The 20,000-nt window shown below is 41.5% G+C and overlaps 2 protein-coding genes across 2 annotated transcripts; one reads left to right on the forward strand and one right to left on the reverse strand.

Moving 5' to 3' along the window:
- The first annotated feature begins 12,417 nt into the window (after positions 1-12,417).
- Positions 12,418-13,131, forward strand: LOC141724254 (putative invertase inhibitor). Its single transcript, XM_074526321.1, has one exon. It carries the CDS (start codon positions 12,515-12,517, stop codon positions 13,094-13,096), a length of 582 nt encoding a protein of 193 aa, XP_074382422.1. The 5' UTR covers positions 12,418-12,514; the 3' UTR covers positions 13,097-13,131.
- Positions 13,132-13,643: 512 nt separating this feature from the next.
- LOC141724256 (acyl carrier protein 1, mitochondrial-like) lies at positions 13,644-18,283 on the reverse strand. Its single transcript, XM_074526322.1, has 2 exons — positions 17,945-18,283; positions 13,644-14,068 (listed from the first exon to the last, which is right to left on the reverse strand). The coding sequence occupies exons 1-2, from the start codon at positions 18,137-18,139 to the stop codon at positions 13,892-13,894; spliced, it is 372 nt and encodes a 123-aa protein (XP_074382423.1). The 5' UTR covers positions 18,140-18,283; the 3' UTR covers positions 13,644-13,891.
- Between the last annotated feature and the right edge of the window lie 1,717 nt (positions 18,284-20,000).

Genomic DNA, 20,000 nt, shown 5'->3' on the forward strand with positions numbered 1-20,000 from the left:
ATAGAAATTCATGAGCATTCACCGCCACCTGGCTTCACCGAAAAGGGACAACCATCCTCCCTAGTCGACGAGAACGGGGTTATCACGTTAACCTCTGAAGAAGAGGCCTTACTCCTAAAGATCCGGGCAGAAAAGGCCGCGGAGAAGGGTAAGACCAAAGTTGATCAGATTGACAAGGAAGCGGAAGCGCGAGCCAAGAAAAGAGAAGTTGATGCCCTCCGACTCAAAGCCATGCAACTACAGAGGGAAGAAATTGAACTGCAAGAACAAGCCTTGAGAGAAACGATGCGGGCCGAAGAGATCGGCGGAGCACATAAGGATAGAAGGGAACGAAGGGCGTATGACGAAGAAGATGAGTTTGACTCTGATTCGCATCCCCGAAGGAAGAGGGCTAAGCAACCCTACTCTTCCGATTCAGATGACGATCCCGATGGATCCCGCCTCAGGCTCAATCGCTTAGAGAAGGCCCTCTTCGGAGATAGGAGGCCCGATCGAGAACCTGTTATAACACAAGAGATTGAACTGTACCGACCCCATCCGGGCGAAGAGAGACAATTCCCCAAGATGAGCAAGTTCAACGGGAAAGGGGACCCCGAGGACCATTGTGAAAAGTATGAACTCCTGATGGTTGGGATGGGCCACAATAATATAATGCTATACAAAATGTTCAAGACTTATCTCAAAGGGTCCGCCTCGATGTGGTACATATCCCTGAAGCCTCGGTCCATCGGGTCTTACGAGCAGTTGAAGAGGAAATTTTTAAAGTACTACTCGCACCTGTGCCGAAAGGCGAAGGACACCGAAGCCTTGGTCCATTGTCAGTAGAGGGCGAATGAGGAGCTGGGGGATTATCTCGCTAGATTCAAGAAAGAAGCGGGAATGGTCACCAATCTGGACAAAATCAAAGCAATGGGCTTCCTAACGGCGGGGTTAGACCCCTATAAAGGTAAAAAGCTTCGTTCATCTCTTTACGATTTTCCCTCAAAATCCCTAAATGATATATATGTGAGAGGCGAGAATATTCGCCGCAAGATGGAAAGTATTGGGGGATATAAAGACACGAGAAGGGACGACCGATCAAAGCGAGCCGACAGATATGAGGGCTCAAGATCAGGATCTGACCGAAGGGATAACAGAAAGGAAGGAAGGAAGGAATCAGATCGAGGGGCCGAACGACGTCGAGATAGAGATTCGGCCGTGTTCACTCATTTGAATGCGCCGATCTCCAAGATTCTCCATGAGATAAAGGGCAAGCCAGGATTTGTTCGCCCCACCAAGATAAAGGTCCCGAATCACAAAAAAAATCCCAATAAGTACTGTGACTATCACAGGGACAAGGGGCATAACACAGATGAATGTTACCACCTCAAGAAGCTCATTGAGCGCATGATCAAAGACGGCGAGCTTAATCAGTTCGTCCGAGATCTGAGAGATAGATTGGGGCCGAAGGAAAACCCAGAGGAGGAAGTAGAGGCCGATGAGCCAGAACGAAGGGACATGATAAGGGGCGAAGTAAAAACTATATCTGGGGGAAGCATCCTGGATAAGGATAGCAAGACAGCAAAGAAGAGGTACGCCCGACAGGTGTACAATCTGTATCAGTTCGGGCAGGCAAAGCACCGCATGCCCATGACCTTCAGCATTGAAGACTATGAGGATGTCATTCGCCCGCACGAGTACCCTCTGATCATCAATCCTATCATCGGGCAGAACAAAATATGGAAGGTGATGGTGGATACCGGCAGCTCAGCCAATATACTATTCCACAAAACCTATTGTAAGATGAACTTGGCGGGAGAGCAACTAGAGCCCTGCAACGAGGCTCCCCTCTATGCAATCGGAGGCCATCCAATTCAGTTCGAAGGAACAATTACTCTTCCGGTCCTCTTGGGCAAGTTGTTGTATACCGCCGAGAAGCTGGTGAAGTTCTACGTGGTTCGGATTGAAAGCCCGTACAATGCAATATTTGGCAGGCCCTTCTTATCAACTTTCGAAGCAGTGGAGTCCATACCCCACCTCAAATTCAAGTTCCCAACTGAAAAAGGGGTAGGAGAAATGAGGGGCGATCAGAAAACTGCTCGAATCATAATGCTCGAAGACCTTGAGAAGGATCAAGAATATGAAGGACCGGATGGAACCGGAAAGAGGAAGCGGGCAGAATCCGAACCCAGCGGAAGTCGGGAAATATTGAACATTGAGTTGGAAAAATTTAGGGCCGATCTCTCGAGTCCTATTGCTGAACCCGCGGCAGAGACTGAAGAAGTGGAGTTGTACGCAGACCATTCGGGAAAGATGGTACAGATAGGCAAAAACATGGGGCCAGATCTGAAGGCGAAGTTAATAGCTGTCATTCGGTAATACCATGATGTGTTCGCCTGGGGGCCCGAAGATATGCCCGGATTGGATCCCAAGACGGCAACGCACTGCTTGAACGTGCAGCCCGAGGCCAAGCCGGTAAAGCAAAAGAAGAGGACATTTGCAGTCGAACGACAGAAGGTAATAGAGGCTGAGGTGGAAAAACTTTTAGAGGCCAAATTCATCGAGGAGATCGAGTATCCTGACTGGCTAGCCAATGTGGTGGTCGTGAAGAAGTCGAACGGGAAATGGAGGATGTGCGTGGATTACACTGACCTCAACAAAGCATGTCCGAAGGATCACTACCCATTGCCTAACATCGACCAACTAATAGACGCAACGGCAGGATATGAGGTACTTAGTTTTTTGGACGCTTTTTCCGGTTATCATCAAATTGCTATGAATGATAGGGATGTGCCCAAGACAGCGTTCATAACTCCGAAGGGGACTTATGCTTATATTAAAATGCCCTTCGGACTGAAGAACGCTGGAGCCACATTCCAGCGAATGGTGAACAAAGTCTTTAAAGAGCAGATTGGGAGGAATATGGAAGCATACGTGGATGATATGATAGTGAAGTCACTGTTCCAAGATCATGCCGAGGACTTAAAGGAATGCTTCGAAACTCTCCAAAAGAACAACATGAGGATCAATCCGAATAAATGTACCTTCGGAGTGTCTAGTGGAAAGTTTCTCGGGTACATGGTCAGCGCCCGGGGGATAGAGGCGAACCCGGAGAAGATCGAAGCGGTTATCAATATGGAACCTCCCAAATGCATTAGAGATATAGATAAATTGACGGGTCGACTCACCGCCCTTCGGCGTTTCATTTCCCGGTCAGCCGAGAAAGCACTTCTTTTCTTCGCCGTGCTCAAAGGGTCAAATAATTTTGAGTGGGGGCCCGAATGCCAAAAGGCGTTCGAAGAAGTAAAGGAATATTTAACAAAGGCACCACTCTTGATGAGGCCCGATCCGAAGGAAACTCTTCAGCTTTATCTAGCTGTGTCTGACAGAACTCTGGGGGCCGTCCTTGTGAAGAATTATGAAGGCAATCAACATCCCGTGTTTTACGTGTCCCATGTCCTCAAGGACGCAGAGACAAGGTACCCCAACACCGAGAAATTCGTATATGGGTTGGTTATGGCCTCCCGAAAATTGCGACATTATTTTCAAGGCCGGACGGTCTAAGTTGTCACCGATCAACCTCTGAAGAAGATTTTGACCAGGCCCGAAGCCTCCGGGAGAGTCGTAGCGTGGTCCATCGAACTCGGGGAATTTGATCTCGAATATGTCCCTCGAACGGTAATTAAGGCCCAGGCTTTGGTCGACTTCGTGGTTGAATGCGCATTCTCGGGTCCGAAGGATCTCTTGCCTGAAGAACAACTAATTCGGATCCCAGGAAAGTGGAAGCTCTTTGTAGACGGTTCGGTCGCCGGAAAAAAGTGTGGGGCAGGCTTGATCCTCTCCAGCCCCGAAGGATTTGAAATATGCCAGGCCATAAGGTTCGACTTCCCCTTGACAAACAATGAGGCCGAGTACGAGGCCCTCCTCGCAGGAATGAAGCTTGCCCGAAGCCTTGAGGCGAAGCACCTAAGGGCCTTCAACGACATGTTGGTTGTGAAACATTTCACAGGGGAGTATGAACAAAGGGATCCCCGAATGAGAGCCTATGCTGCCAAGGTACAAGATGCTTCTTTATCATTTGAAATCTTTGAATTAAGTCAAATTGGCAGAGAAAACAACTCTAGGGCAGACGCACTTTCCAGGCTAGCTTCGGCCGAGACACAGAACTTAACCGGTTCTATTTACCTCACCGAAACCAAGATGCCTTCGATCGAAAAGAAAGAGTGCCTAGAGATTCACCAGGGAATCTATTAGATGACCCCCCTCAGGAACTTTTTGGAGAAAGGCATTCTGCCACCCGGCCGGAAAGATGCCCTGAAAGTTAAATACAGAGCATCAAGCTACACTATCATCAATGGGCGAATGTACCACCGATCAGTCAGTCAACCCCTTCTGCGCTGTTTGAACAATGAAGAACAGCAACAGGCTTTAGAGGCAGTGCACGAAGGAATTTGCGGCGAGCATCTGGCTGGTCGTTCCCTCGCCTTTAAAATTCTCCGGCAGGGATTCTTCTGGCCCACTTTGAAGGCAGACGCCATCGACTATGCAAAGAAATGTGTACAATGCCAGTTGTTCTCCACTGTCCCGAAGCAACCTCCAGAAGAGATGACCTCTATACTAAGCCCAATTCCGTTCACCGTATGGGCCGTGGATATAGTCGGCATACTTCCTACCAGCACGAAGCAAGCGAAATACTGCATAATCGCCATTGACTACATGACTAAATGGGTCGAAGCCCGTCCTCTGTCCACCATAACCGAAGAAGCCGCTAAAAAGTTCTTCCTGGAACAGGTCATTCTCCGGTTTGGCATTCCGAAAACCTGCATCTCAGATAATGGAACTCAATTCATCGGAAACAAATTCCGCAAGTTCCTGCACCACTTCGGAATCCAACAAAAATTTAGCTCAGTCGCCCACCCACAAGGAAATGGGGCGATCGAGGCGGCGAACAAAGTGATATTCCGTGGAATCAAGAAGAGGCTGGGCAAGGCAAAAGGAAGATGGGCGGAAGAACTCCCTTGGATCTTATGGGCTTACCGAACCACTCCCCGGACATCAACTGGAGAAACTCCTTTTAGAATGGCTTATGGCACCGAGGCCTTAGTTCCTGTCGAAGTGGGCTTGGAATCATACCGAACCGAGACCTACAATATGGAAACTAATAGCTTCGGATTGAAGGCGAACGTAGACTTACTGGAGGAAGAAAGAGAAGTCGCCCATCAAAGGAACATGAGGTATTTACTGCAAATGGCACAACAGTATGACTCCAATGTGAAGAAAAGGGCCTTCGGAGTAGGAGACCTAGTATTAAGGGAGTTGGCCGCATCTATGCCGGCCAAGCAAGGAAAGCTCCAGCCGAACTGAGAAGGGCCTTACAAAGTGACCGAAGTCGTTCGCCCAGGAACTTATAAGCTCGAAACGTTATCAGGCGAATCAATTAAAAATACTTGGCATGCCAGTCGCCTTCGGAAATTTTATCAGTAAGAAATTTCTTAAAAAGCTTGTATTTCAATTATATGTGGAGAATGTAAGCAGTCTGATTAAATAAAGATGCATTTCCTGTCAAAATTTATGTATTTATACATGCTTCGGCCGACCGAGTATTATCTGAGGGCGATCCCGAAGAAGATAAACCCTTCGGCCGCCGCCATTGTTTAATTGAAAAGACATAAGGGGCAATCACCCAAAAATCGAACATTACTACACTATTATGACAACTTGAAATTGGTAAGCACGAATTAAGGGCCTTAAGGGGCAATCCTAGAATAACGCCCTATCATTCGTCTTAACTTAATTATTCATTACTAATGAGGCCCAAGGAACCCCTGTCCCGGGGCGATCAAAGGAAGGACATGGTCCTTCGGCCTAGATAATGAAATAATTAATCCGACCAGGTTTAGGGGCGATCCCAAAGATGACCGCTTATTTAGGGGCGATCATTAAAAGATCAGCACCCATGTGTCCTAGCCTGAATTAAGAAAGGATTAACAACCCGAACCAACCTTCGACCTTTAACCCTTGGGGCCGTAAGGGGTAGTGAGGCAGCAATACATCAAAATCGTTAAAAAATCGTTAAGGCAAATGAATAAGCCGAAGATACGATTCATTTTATTCAATTTGATAAGATCGTTGAGGCAAATGAAGCCAGAGATGCGATTCATTTTATTATTAAAATTGTTGAGGTAGAATGAGTCGAAGATACGATTCATTTTATTCAATTCGATAAGATCGTTGAGGCGAACGAAGCCAGAGATGCGATTCATTTTATTATTAAAATTGTTGAGGCAGAATAAGCCGAAGATCCAATTCACTAATTTCGTTAAGGCAAATGAGTAAGCCGAAGATACGATTCATTTTATTCAAATTTTTAAGATTGTTAAGGCGAATGAAGCCAAAGATACAATTTTAATAATCGTTAAGGCACCAATAATGCGGAAGAGACGGTTCGTTTTTAAGGCGAACAATTAAATGCAGTCGGACAATGCTGATGAAAAACAAGATGCATTAAAATATAAAACCCCGAAGGCTAGTTAAATTACAAAGAGTACCAACTACAAAGAGTACTAACTACTACCAATTACAAAGAATACCGATTACAAAAAATGGAAATATTGGAAGACGAACGAAGAATGCCGCTGCAAGAGTTGGGTACGACCATGGAAACACCAACGGCAAACTTCGCAACAAGATCATCTTCCGTCATGTCAAGCACCTCAGTGCTGAAGGTTTAGGCTTGAGGGTCTTCATCCGAGAGCTCTTCGTCTTCGCCGGAGGAGACATGAGGGACTTCGACTGCTGGACGACCGATAGGATCCTCCAGGCTGTCGTCCAGCAACTGCTTATAGTCCCAGTTCAGGCCATGGGCCTTCTCCAGGACATAATCAACGCCGAACTGGAAACAGCGCTCCTCAGTCCGGTCCATCTGCTTCTGCTTCTTCCGAAGCTCCTTTCGGGACCTCTTCAACTGGACGTTCCGATGGGAGATCCTCCGATTCGCCCTCTCCATCTCAGTCTCCAGCCGGGATCTATCCTTCTTCAGCTCAGCGGCTTCGACCTTGTTCTGGGCTTTCACCCTCACGAGCTCCTCCTCGGCCGCCGTGGCCCTCCTCTCCAACTCCTTCACCTCGGCCATGCGAGTCTCCATATCCTTAACCTTATCCTCCACGGCTGCGGCCCAAGGGGCAGCCTGCAAAAGGACAACAAAAACATTACTAAAGGATGCCGAAAAGAAAAAAGTGGAAGAAAAATAGAAGATTAAAAAAAACATACCAAGGACAGGAAGGACAGAAGCTCCGTGCAGGCTTCGGTAGCAGAGGCCGAAACAAAGGTCGGGAGATCGAACGGGAGCTGAAGCCCATGGCAGAGATCCGAAGCCACCTCCTTCGTGGACTGTCGAGCAGGATACACAGTATGGTCGGATGTAAGCACGCCCCACCCCGGGAGATAAGAACGCACTATCCCCTCCTTGCTTCGGGTCCTCTTGGTAGGGTTCCCCTCCCCCATGTACTCCAAATCGTCCCCCTCCTCGGCCTCAGAAGCCACTCGGGATTGACGGGGCGACGAGGGCTTCTCAGTCGGGACCCTCTCGCCTGTGCCATCAGAGGGATCGGGCGTAGCCCCCTTATCGATGGCCTTCTTCGCCGCCTCTTCGGCCGCCCTTTTCTCGGCCGCCCTGGCCTTCTTTCTCTCTATCAGGGCCTCCCTTGAAGACACTGAAATAAGGGAAAACAAGTCAGTCCAAGCATATATATAATCAAATGCATAATAAGAAAAAGAAAATACAGGTGTGGGGACAAAACTAAAGAAAAGACCAAGGAAGAAGTTTTGTTACCCCCACCCCACAAGATGAAGAGCCAATCCTTGTCCCGAAACTCTCCGGGACCCAGCTTCTTCACATTGACGTCCACCAACGCCATGTAATTATCCTTCTCCTCCAAGGTCAAGCTCGGCATGAGAAGCAGAGCGGGGTTTACATCCCGCCAAACCGACATGGCCGCCAACCCCGGACCACTCACATAGCACCAATATGTGTGAGTGGACTTATTGTTCGAGTTGGTCGCCGTCCAATCGGGTCGCCCTGCCCGACGGGCGATGGTGTAAAAACCAGCACTCTTCAGATTCCTCCTGAAATCGTAGTGATACCAGAATAGGCGAGTGCTGGGTGCGATCCCGGTGTGAAGACACCTGTTCTGAAAACAATTGATGTGGATGAACCCGTTCGGATCCATCTGTCTGAGGGCGATACCCATCTGGAAGAAGAGGTGCTTAATCAGCTTCAACGGCGGCACCCTCAAGCCGCATTTGAAGGCCGCCTCTGAAATCCCTACGGCACAACCTCCATATCCGTCCGGTACCCCGCGCGTACAGCCAACAAAGTCCTCGGGGAACAGAGTAATCATCGTACATCTGAACGACGCGCCCTTTCGTCAGTTCAGATCTATTATTGGCTGCGGGATAGTCGGCAGCCGAACCGTATAGGGCCCGTCCCGTCCGCTCGGGGCGAATGGAAGACGTTCCCACCAAGCTGTTGGATAAGGGGTCCCAAGAATCCGGGGGACGTTCTGCTCGGTCCATGTCCCTGTATCAGGAACAGAGAGACATTAGTCCATGTACTCGGATTAGCAGATAAAAGAAAAAATAAACACCCGAGTACACGTCCCAGGAACGAACGAACCAAAACCCCGAAGGCTGTTTCCGAAGGCTGCTCCTGAGCCAAGCCCACCCGAAGGATGTTCTTGCCTACAGAGCCTTACGCAGACATCGCTCCATACCACCTGTTTAAGCTCTGGGTCGGCTCCCGAAGGGTGTTCTAGAACCAAGAAATCCCGAAGAACGTTCTTGGTCATAAAACACCTCGCCTGCCATCTTTAAACCCTTGGGGCCTCCTCAGAATTGGTAAAACCCAGAAAACTATGATTACCTACCCAAAAACCCCAGAAAAACACAATAGCACACGCAAAAACCCAGAAAATCCCCATAAACCCGGAACAAAAGTCCGCATGCAAACTCTCTAAAACACGGGAAACTAGCATGCAAATTCAAAACTGGAAAACAAGAAGAGAGACTTACTTATTTGAAGATGTTCTTGGATTGAAATGGGATGATTTGGGAAGACGGAGTTGCTGTTGCCCGTGATTGAGAGATTCACCGCGATTTGTCACTGTGTGTGGAGAAGCTAAAGTGATAAAAAGGAAATGAAACATACAAATGGGCTTATATAGGCGCCTAAAATGAATTTAGAGCAACGACGTTTGGGGGTTTTTGAAATGAACGTCCCAGATCAAAACGGTTGGCATTCAACGGCTGAGATTGAGTCATGAAACGACGTGCCACCAGCTGTCATCAATGCACTGCAAGTCCCCATAAGATTGCCACGTGTACGACCGAAGATCGGGGCGGGACTGAAGCGATCGCCCTAGGGTTCCTTCATCCCCATATGGGCCGAGACCGGTGTCCGTCGGCCGGCCCGAAGGCCCAGCCGAAGGACAGGGACATGTTGGTTATATGCCCAATAAGGCCCATTGAACGAAGACCCATTAAGCGGTTGTGCTACTGGGCCGAAGGACCTCCAGGCCCGCGTCGCCAAGGCCCATAGAAGCCCAGGCCGAGACCTGCTACTCGCGGACCGTTGGACAATGCAAGGGACATAACGCCCCCTTTTCACTCCCTCCTTAATAGTTGGTAGCGGAAGAACATTCATGGCATGATTGGGTATAAAAACCCTTGTGAAGTAAGATAAAACATAGACACTCTCAACACTCTACTTCTCTTGTATTACCACCCTAATTTTACAGCCAGATTCTAATTCTCACACCGGAGGTGAATCGGGGTCCAAACCCTCACATTCTCTTCACTTTCAGGTACGGCCGAAGCCATTTTCAATCCAGCCGAAGCCGAAACCTGTTCATACAACCGAAAGGATCTGGGCGTAACAGTAAGCATGGACGGTTGTTCCTTGTTACTACTTGATGTTAGATAGAGTAGTAACCGAAGGGGAACAATGAATAGAAGATTGAAACTTAATTAAAAAAAAATTACGCATCCGTTCCCATGAAGTGATAGATGTTGGCCCCAACATTTGATACCACTAATAAGCATTCCATCTCAAGGTAGAAGCAAGAAGTCTACATAATTGTTAAGTCCTCTACCTGGTATAACCCCATCTATGTGTTAAACATCTGAAATATTATGAGGGATATCTAAGTTGCCAATGAAGTGCAAGTCTCATGTGCCTTTGAAAGTAGGAGGAAAGGGGGTTCACGGACCACTGCAGAGAAAGGAAAAGGCGGGACATCAGGGATACTCTAATTTCCTTTGATTGCTGCAAATAATTTTGAGTCCCCGTGTTAATACCTTCCAATACCGGGACCGTCTGCTCTCCCTCTAACTGTTGTTGATGGCGAGGGGGTTCGTAACGGCCTTCCATGTTTGGAAAACTATTTCTCATTCGAAAAGTGTTTCCCTTGAGCCCTTGGAAATCCCCATCCTATCCTCCAAATTTCATAGCATGCCCTTGTTGATTCCTCATATTTTGATTTTCTCGGCCGGGGATACAGCCTTCTTGGAACAAATGTGGGTTCCTTGAAGAAGTAGGATCTAGTATATTTATCTCAACATCTCGGCGGTTATTATGTAGCCTCCACTCCTATTGCATGGTCTTTCGAACCAACCTCGTCGGAGGGTTATTGTGATGCCCTCTGGTTCTTTCTCCATTCACTCCACGCCCTCTAAGACTTCCTCTTCCTCTTCATCCTCGTATTTCGCGCCCTCTCGGCCCATCAATATGCCAGGCTGTTAGCATGTCTAGCTTTCTTTCAACTCTTGCGGCTTCTTTTGATAGGACATGCCAAATCCCAACTGCCTAAGCTTCGAAGGGCGAGGCCCACCACCTGTTAAAAACTAGGCCTTCCACTTACGAGGCCCCATGGTCCATTTCATTGTTTCCTTCCAACTCACTTTGTACTTGTTATCAAATTATCTAAAGCTCACGCATTAAATTAGGCCGGGATGAATTTCAGGGTAACGAAACTAAAAAATATTTATTTGTATTAAAAATAAAATCCAATTGTATAATGGTATTGTTGACAAAATTCAATAAATTTATAACATTCGACTAACTATTTGTTTGACATAATGATATTAGATGGATGAAATCAAAAGTATAATAATATCATTTAGAAATCAAAAATGTAAGACAATACTTACCAAATGAAAAAGTCAATTATGTAATGGTAATATTTGAAATGTTCGTTGATCAATCGTGTTAGCTGAAATGTACAACTACATTCACATTTTATAATTACAAAAACTTAGAATTTGTTTCATAAATTTTAAGGGCCGATTTCGAAAACAATCTTAATTATAGATTGTAGGACTCGAAAACAAGGCGTGGATCATCCAACAAGACAAAGGAAGTGTTTGAGATAACGAAACCTAGCTAATTCACGAAGAAATATTTTTATTTTTAAGAAATATTATAAATCCCAAAACCTCGAAACAGCTGATAAATGGTGATGTGTCTAACTACTTATTGACCATTCTCTTATAAATAAATAAATTGAATCCCATGTTTATTAATATAAACCCAAGTAATTAAAACATGCTAAGTGTATTATTTAAAAAAGCTATTAGGAGACCCTCCAAGAGAAAAACTATTATGATACTATATTGGCCGCTGGCGTGTACTTCAGTATAATTTATATCATACTAAAATTTCCCATGCAATGTATATCAGTCTTTGTACATAATAATAAGATTGCTGCAACAATACAAACAAACAAAAAGTGGTATAAAGTGATGCAACTTTCCCGCATTCTGGATAAGCTAACTAAAATATAAACAAAATACATAGCACAAACATGAAAAGCCAAGGCAACAAAATAGATCTCCACACACACAACGCTTATATTTCTTCAACAAGCCCATGTTTTGATTTTTATACACAACTATTGTACTGTATGTGTAATCTAATGAAGTTTAAGCACGTTTCTTTTCCTCATTTTCCGCACTTTTAAAGGGTCTTTTGTGGCGTAGTTGCCATTGGATTTCTTATCTATACATCTGTTTTGTGTGTGAATTGTCATGTCGCACATTTTGGTTTTTTATTTCAATAATTCATTACTTTATTTGTATCCAAATGAATGTAGGAATTTTGGCAAAAAAAAAAAATGAATGTAGGAATATGTATCTCGGGTTTCTATTATGTTAAGGAAACTTATTTCAAATAATACATTGTTAGACATGTTGTTAATTTCACTGTTATATATGTGTATATAAAAAAAAATATCGGAAACATTTTCTTTATCAAGCTGAATACCCCACCAATAAATGTTGATTAGGACCTTAATTAAATTCGAAAATTAGTTTTTCCAAATATCTCACAATAAATTTAAATTTATGATTATGATATTTTTAAACTCTCTTGCATAATTCTAACTACGCAACCCATCCTCCCCCAACTATATAATCCTACTACCAAGGAAACATAACAAACCAAAAAAGAACAAATCAAAACTACCCTCACAACAAAACCATAATGTTGTCTAATAATAACATCTCATCATTCTTCTTCTTCTCCACACTCATCTTCACCCTTCTACATTTCTCAACCCCCCAAACCCTAATTCAAGACTCCTGCAAAACATGTTCCGACGAAGATCCAAACGTCCCATACGGCTTCTGCACGACGTCACTTTTCGCGGCTCCAGCCAGTCGGTGTGCAAGCCTCAAAGGCTTAGGTATGATCTCCATAAGGTTGACAAGGTACAACTTGACAGACACAAGATGCCATATCAAACAGTTGTTGATGAACAAAAAACTCGATAAGTACGTGAGATCGTGTTTGGAGACATGTTTCGAGCTTTATGATGATGCCCTCTCAACTATCAAACTAGCCATGAAATCTTACTCAAATAAGAAGTATTATGATGCTAATATACAAGTGAGTGCAGTTATGGATACTGCTACAACTTGTGAAGACGCGTTTAATGAGAGAAAAGGAGTTGTTTCGCCGCTAACCGCCAGGAACAATGCTACTTTTCAGTTATCTGCCATTGTTCTTTATGTTTTGCATGCTGTACAAATTGGTTCAGGAAATTCAACAACAAAATTGTGTTAGTTCTTTGTAATATATATAAGATAGTTATTGTTATTTTTCTCAAAATATTTTTAAATTTTCTCCTTTTGATTGCTTTAGCTGGATACATTTGGCGATGTATATGATGACACGTTCTTGGATCTATCAAGTATCAAGGCTTGTCGGTTACTGTTTGGACCTTTTATTTATGACGTGTGTAAGAATGAAATAAAACAAAAACTTAATAAACATTTAAAAAATATTGAGAAATGAAAAACAAAACTATGAACATCCAAAAGGCCTTGTTACAAACCTTAATGAAAATACTTTGATACCCTTTGTTCTCAGTGACATTGTTTGCAAAAGTTATATATGTGGACATTTCACTGGCATGGTAAACGCCCAAGTGATTCAGCATTTATAATCTATAAACATCATTACAAATACTGGTGGAATCTTAATCCAAAACTTTAGTACTAGTTTGTTTAGAAGCAAGTTTGATGAAAGAGTGACTTCTAATTAATTTTTGTCTTCCACTTCTACTAGAGATCTAAACTTACTGAAGGCTTCTTTGAGGGCAGTAGAAAGATGAAAGCAAAAGGAGAATTCAAAAATATTATTAAAAATTTATTACTAGAAGACAAAGTTGAGCCAATGAAAAAAGGCTATCTTTATCAGACTTCAAAAGCTGATAATTGTCAATCCTTGGTAGGATTCATTCATATCAACTATTAATTAGTTGGAACAGACATGCAGCAAGACAGACTGTATGGGTGCATAGTGTGCCATGACAAAACCAGAAAGGAATGGTTCTTGGAACAGGGAAACTTAGCGAATTTAACTAGACATTGGATGATTATAGATATACTCAATTGCAAGTCCGCAAGAGTCAATCTTATCAGCTTCCTTGTCTGGAATCTCCAGCTTGAATTCTTCCTCTAGTGCCATGACAATCTCCACAGTGTCTAAGCTATCCAAACCAAGATCCTTTTCAAAATGGACATCAGGAGTCACCTGCATAATATTGCAAAAGGATCCATGAGCCAGGTGAACAATAGAATATCTTGATGACATATTAGTTTTTTCACTGATTTATACACCCAACTCCAAAGATAATATTATGCAAATTCAGCAGTCATTATTATTTCCACTACTTGAATAAAACTGATCTACTACAATACAACGCAAACTATGAAAAAACATTAAAGTGAGGGATACATTTCATATAATGGTACAGGGATTCTCTGAATTTGAAAGTTCTAACATTGTAGGTTTTCATACCGAGGCTCAATCTTCCTTTCTCTTTTGAGATTATAATTTCATGCTTGTATGAGTGTAACACTTTTTATTTTATACAGTTTTCTTAATATAACACCATTATTCTGGAGTCTCCTGCACTTTACTCGCTCTTATCAACTCCTGTGTTGCTATATAATAATCTTGACATGGTCTGCAAGAGGCTAGCAACTGCCGGTTTCCCCTTCCGGTCCACCTTCAACGATATACCAAGTACCAACTATCGAACTTCATGCAGGGAGAATTTCTCAAGTAATAATCATTGTCACTATCATGGATGAAACGGGTTTACATATCCCCAGCACCTTGCATTTGTCACAATCCACACAACTTAACAGAACAACCATACAATAAGGACAAATCACCATACTAGACAGGGATGAGGAGCAATAAAACTACCAACTGATTCTAAGGATGGAAATGATGACAACAAAATTTATGAAGTGCAAAAAAAAATTAAGGAGTTGCAGTCACGGTAACAAACAGCAAATCCCATGATGCATGCATGGTGGTGAGCTGAAGCAGTCGGATATGCTGAAGTAGCTGACGTCATGGAGATGATATAGAGAATGCTCGCTACCCAGGATCAATAACTTGGGACACCAAGAAACAATGGTATACTTATAAGAGCGATCCACACTTGGTGGCAGAAATAGCATGGCCACATACGTATAGTGGAAGTGGCCCGAGGGTTCACAGAACATTCAGAGGGCACAGTCAATAGTTGATTTGATATGACAGCAAGAGGCAATTAAGTAGTTGGGAAGAAGATAAGAGGGCCTTGGCCCTTAAAGAAAATTATTCCAAGTTTTACGTAAGTTACTAGTTAGTGCCTTGAAAATGAGTGTTATCTTCATAACTGCAGTGTGTTAGTCGTAACTACTTTACAATTGTGTGTCCGACGGTCCGTCAGTCACCTCACTACTTCACAAGGAAAAGTTCATGCCAGTCAAGAAAGAACATATATACTATACAAAGTATAAAAGTTATAAAACCACCAGCCAATGCTAACTTATAATATGCATACAGTACTCAGTGCACTCCATGTGACATTATCAATTTTCTGTATATTCTACCTAGTAGAAGTACATATTTTCCATGAGTTTTACGTAAGTTACTAGTTAGTGCCTTGAAAATGAGTGTTATCTTCATAACTGCAGTGTGTTAGTCGTAACTACTTTACAATTGTGTGTCCGACGGTCCGTCAGTCACCTCACTACTTCACAAGGAAAAGTTCATGCCAGTCAAGAAAGAACATATATACTATACAAAGTATAAAAGTTATAAAACCACCAGCCAATGCTAACTTATAATATGCATACAGTACTCAGTGCACTCCATGTGACATTATCATTTGTAAAGTTATTGGAACCATGGAAAATATGTACTTCTACTAGGTAGAATATACAGAAAATTGATTAGCGAATTAATTACTTAGCAAAAAAAAAAAAAAAATTAGCGAATACACACGCACACACATAACATACAAATAAACCAATCAATTTATTTCCGCTCCAGCTGCGTATATCAGGTGATACAGAATCGTCTACAATTAACAATCAAATACAAGCTCTGAACTTTTCATCAATAACGACTAAATGGCAAAAAAAATCACACAAGAATATAGAAATGACCTCCAAAGATCGTAAAATATTAAAAAAAATGGGATCACTTTTTCTTAACCCGTTATTTGTCTAAGCCAGCGGTACAGTATCACAAACACATCCAGAAATGACCTCCAAAGATTTAAAAATATTAAAAAACTGGGATCACTTTTGCTAAACCTATTATTTGTCTAAGCCAGTGGTACACCATCACAAAGACACAAACACATCCAGAAATGACCTCCAAAGATCATAAAATTTTAAAACTGGGATCACTTTTGCTAAACCAATTCTTAGTCCAAGCCACTGGTAAACTATCACAAACATATCTAGAAATGACCTCCAAAGATCATAATATATTGAAACAACCGGGATCACTTTTGCTAAATTAATCTTAGTATAAGCCAGCGGTACACTATATGATAGACCTGGCATAAGTGCCACTAAACAGAGAGGAAAAGATAGTAATACACTAAATTGAAGAGGTCAGGAAGAGGCGATAAAAAAGTGGGGGAAAAGAAAAAGTCCAGCCAGGACATTTACTGGATACACATGTTGAATGTTAGATATGTTAGATGAGGGTTAAATTTATAACTGGAGACTAATTGGTCATGGTGTTAATAAGAGAATATACCTTTTTCTTATATTTGCTGATTGAGAATACACTTCTGAGGCTACTCAAAGGATTTCCCACTATTATGTAAAATATTCCAATCACTCTAATTGGCTTGCTAGTCCACAATCAACTGGTCTGACAATTGGTCATTAACTTATTTAGCAAATTTTACACAAATTCCTTCACCGTTTAAATTATAATCTTCATTCACGACCTAAAATATAAAGCAGTTCTAGTAAGCACACAACCATTGGCTTGGAAATGATGTTACTATAATTAATGATTTTATTTTTATCTTAAACTTTTAATTTTGTCAGTTAATTTCAGCAAAAAACAGGAATTAGTTCAATATACCAGCAGCATTCTTACTACCATAGCCGTCATCATGATTGCTGAACACTTGAACCCCTATGTGAAACAACCACATCAGCTGATAACGTATGCTAGAAAAAGGGCAAAAAGGTAAATACAGGACAGAAGGGCACAGGAGGAAATTCACAATAGAAGAGAAGGGAAAAGAGACAAAAGGAGAAAAGAGGGTTTTAAGGAAAAGGGGGCGAAAGAATTAGGGCATCAGATTATTATTGTCATTACATTTCCTTATCGTTTAGAGGAGAGAGCGGACGTTGTAATTGATAATCAAACAGTCTGTAACCCTTATTATTGCAATCGTGAGATTATTAATCGTATTTTACTTCATCACTTTGTTAAGTGCTAGTCAGTTCTTTACACCCTATACACCGTATTAGACAATTTTGCATCTATCCTTAGTTGATCTGCTAAAAGCCTAAAAGTACAGGAAATATTTAACTAATGCTGTATAATAAAAGTGTAAAGTGTAAAACCCATTCTGTACTGATATAAAACCACAAACAAAATCAAGGTTGCTAAAAATCAACCAAAAGTCTCTCATCTTCACTAAAATTTAGTCAACCCTTTCTAAGCGGAAACCTCCCACAAAAACCCCAATTTCAACCAAAACTTGTTAAAATCCTGACAACCGATGGTCGAAGAAAGCCAATAAAAATTATCAATACACCTAAACTTCCCAAAGTTATCCGCGTAAGCTAAACTTCACACTTAGATAACCAGTGCAGAGTTATTAAGGGTATTGAAGGCGAAGACCACCACTTAAAAAAAAGTTGTCTTCTCTGAAAAATTCTACATAAATTCAGCAACTTGAATAACTTTCTTTACGGGCTAACTTAAACATACATATATCTTGTGCTACACAGATCCTTCTACTTAAATTAATATCTAATCAGAAATGCAGTTACAATTACGCAGAAAAACTCCTTACATAACAATTAGGGCTTTGCCAGTAAAAAAGACAAGAATGAAGATAAAAATAATTAATTAGAAAGTGAAAAGGACCTTAGAGGGATCAATCTTGGGATGACTTTTGACGACTTGGAGAACTCTATCAATAATTTGACTCTTGTCGAGATGATCGTCGCCGTGAGATGACATCGATCGGACAGTCCAGAGCTTAGAACCATTGAGAGCTAGGGTTTGAGATACAGGGAGTCGAATGTGGGTAACAATGGCTGATCTTAGTGCTGAAGCCATTTCTGTCACCTACGATTTGCGGCTCTCTGCCTATTTTGAATTTGCTAAAAATTTAAGGTCAAATCGCCAACTGCCTGTGCTCACTAATACTTCTATATACTAAAGCCGTCGCGTCCAATTCGGCCCTTGGGGTTGTGACTTGTGGCTCCGTGTCTGTGATTTCTAAATTATTATTTATCATTATTTGTAATTTTTTATTAGTGTTAATTATCTATTTAATTATATAAAAAAAATAAACTTATTAATTAACTTAAAACTAGTATGTAGCCCGTGTTTCGCACCTAGGCACTGAGTATATTTTTATATAATATTTTCTTAATGTATTAATGTAAAATAAATTTTTTTAGTTTTGACAATTGTTATGAAAAATAATTAATAAACTCATCAAATGATAGTGAAGTAAACAAAAATTAGATAATGGATGACATTAAAAATTACAAATATGACATATCTCTTATTTTAGTCTAACTACTATTAGGATAGGAGGATCGAACCGTTTCATTTTTCCATGTTTTGCACATGTATATATGGCTTTACGAAGAGTATGTAAATTTCCCATATATATTTCTAATGATTCTTCATATTATCCACTGCAACTATTTTTAACGGTACAACATGTGCACCAATGTTATAGGTTTCACCGATGCTAGTATGTAAATTTAATAATCAGCTTCTTTTCAATGTGAAGACCTTAAGTTACGGTGATTCAATATTTCCAGTAATACTCAGGCTATAAGAAATATCAAAAAAATTATCCAGCAGTATGAGTTTAGGAGAAATGACACATTGTTCTTCACAATTACCGAAAAACATAAAGGCAGCTTGCAAATTTATCGAAGAGATGGGATGGAGGTTGATTACATACACCAATCTCTCATTGTTAAAATTATCCATGGTCACTAGTTCCTGAAAGAAATGTGGAAGGAAGAATATTCAGTTAATTTTTTTGTTTGTGACTAATGAGTATCAGGTATGTTGAATTCGTCATAAATTGACTCGCCTATTGGGATAATATAGATGTAGAGAACAAAGACTACGTGAATTTAAAATTCCCATAAGAATCAGTGACTGAAGCTGACATAGTTGACATAAGTGATGACACTGTTCTTGATTTCACTGTGGCACCTAACAATAAGATAGAGAAAAATAAAATTGAGTTGAGTAATGGTGGTGACGAAGATGTCATCGTGTATATACGTGATGATATACTTGGAGATTTCGTCTTCCTTATTGAAGTCTAATGTGAGCGGATCATATTGTCACGGAGTGGTAAGTCGAGTAGTACATTATATGTTTACAGGTTTATAATTAAAATGTCAATGGTTTAATGTAAATTACTAATGGGATACCTCATGTTACGGAGGCAGGAGCCTTGATGCTATTGTAAAAAATTGGCGATCAGGTAAACTGATCTTTATTAGAAAAAACGGGTAAATATGGAACATCGGAATTAATGTAACATGTGGAAGGAGAAGGTTCTCTGCCGGATGGGACAAATTTGTGTGTGATAACCAATTAGAAATAAACGACATTGTTCAATTTAGTCTGTGAGGAGATGGAATAACTTTTGATTTAGAAATAGTTCGAAATAATGTTTAGTTTGGTATCCAAATTTTTTTTTAGTACCAACTTTAATACTTGGTGATCATAAATTAGAGTTTTTCAGGTTTGTCACCATCAAGACAATTGTAATATCCATTAAATTATTTACAACTGGGCTAAAGATTATATCAACAATTATACTATGATCTATCATATATTTTTAGAATTTGTTTATTTTTGCTAATTGGTGTCTCTACTCATATTGTACAAGTTATGTATATCATTAGAAATAGTTGGTTGTCAATCAGTTCCTAATGAC

This window comes from Apium graveolens, chromosome 5, assembly GCF_009905375.1.
Source record: "Apium graveolens cultivar Ventura chromosome 5, ASM990537v1, whole genome shotgun sequence".
NCBI classification, from domain to species: domain Eukaryota; kingdom Viridiplantae; phylum Streptophyta; class Magnoliopsida; order Apiales; family Apiaceae; genus Apium; species Apium graveolens.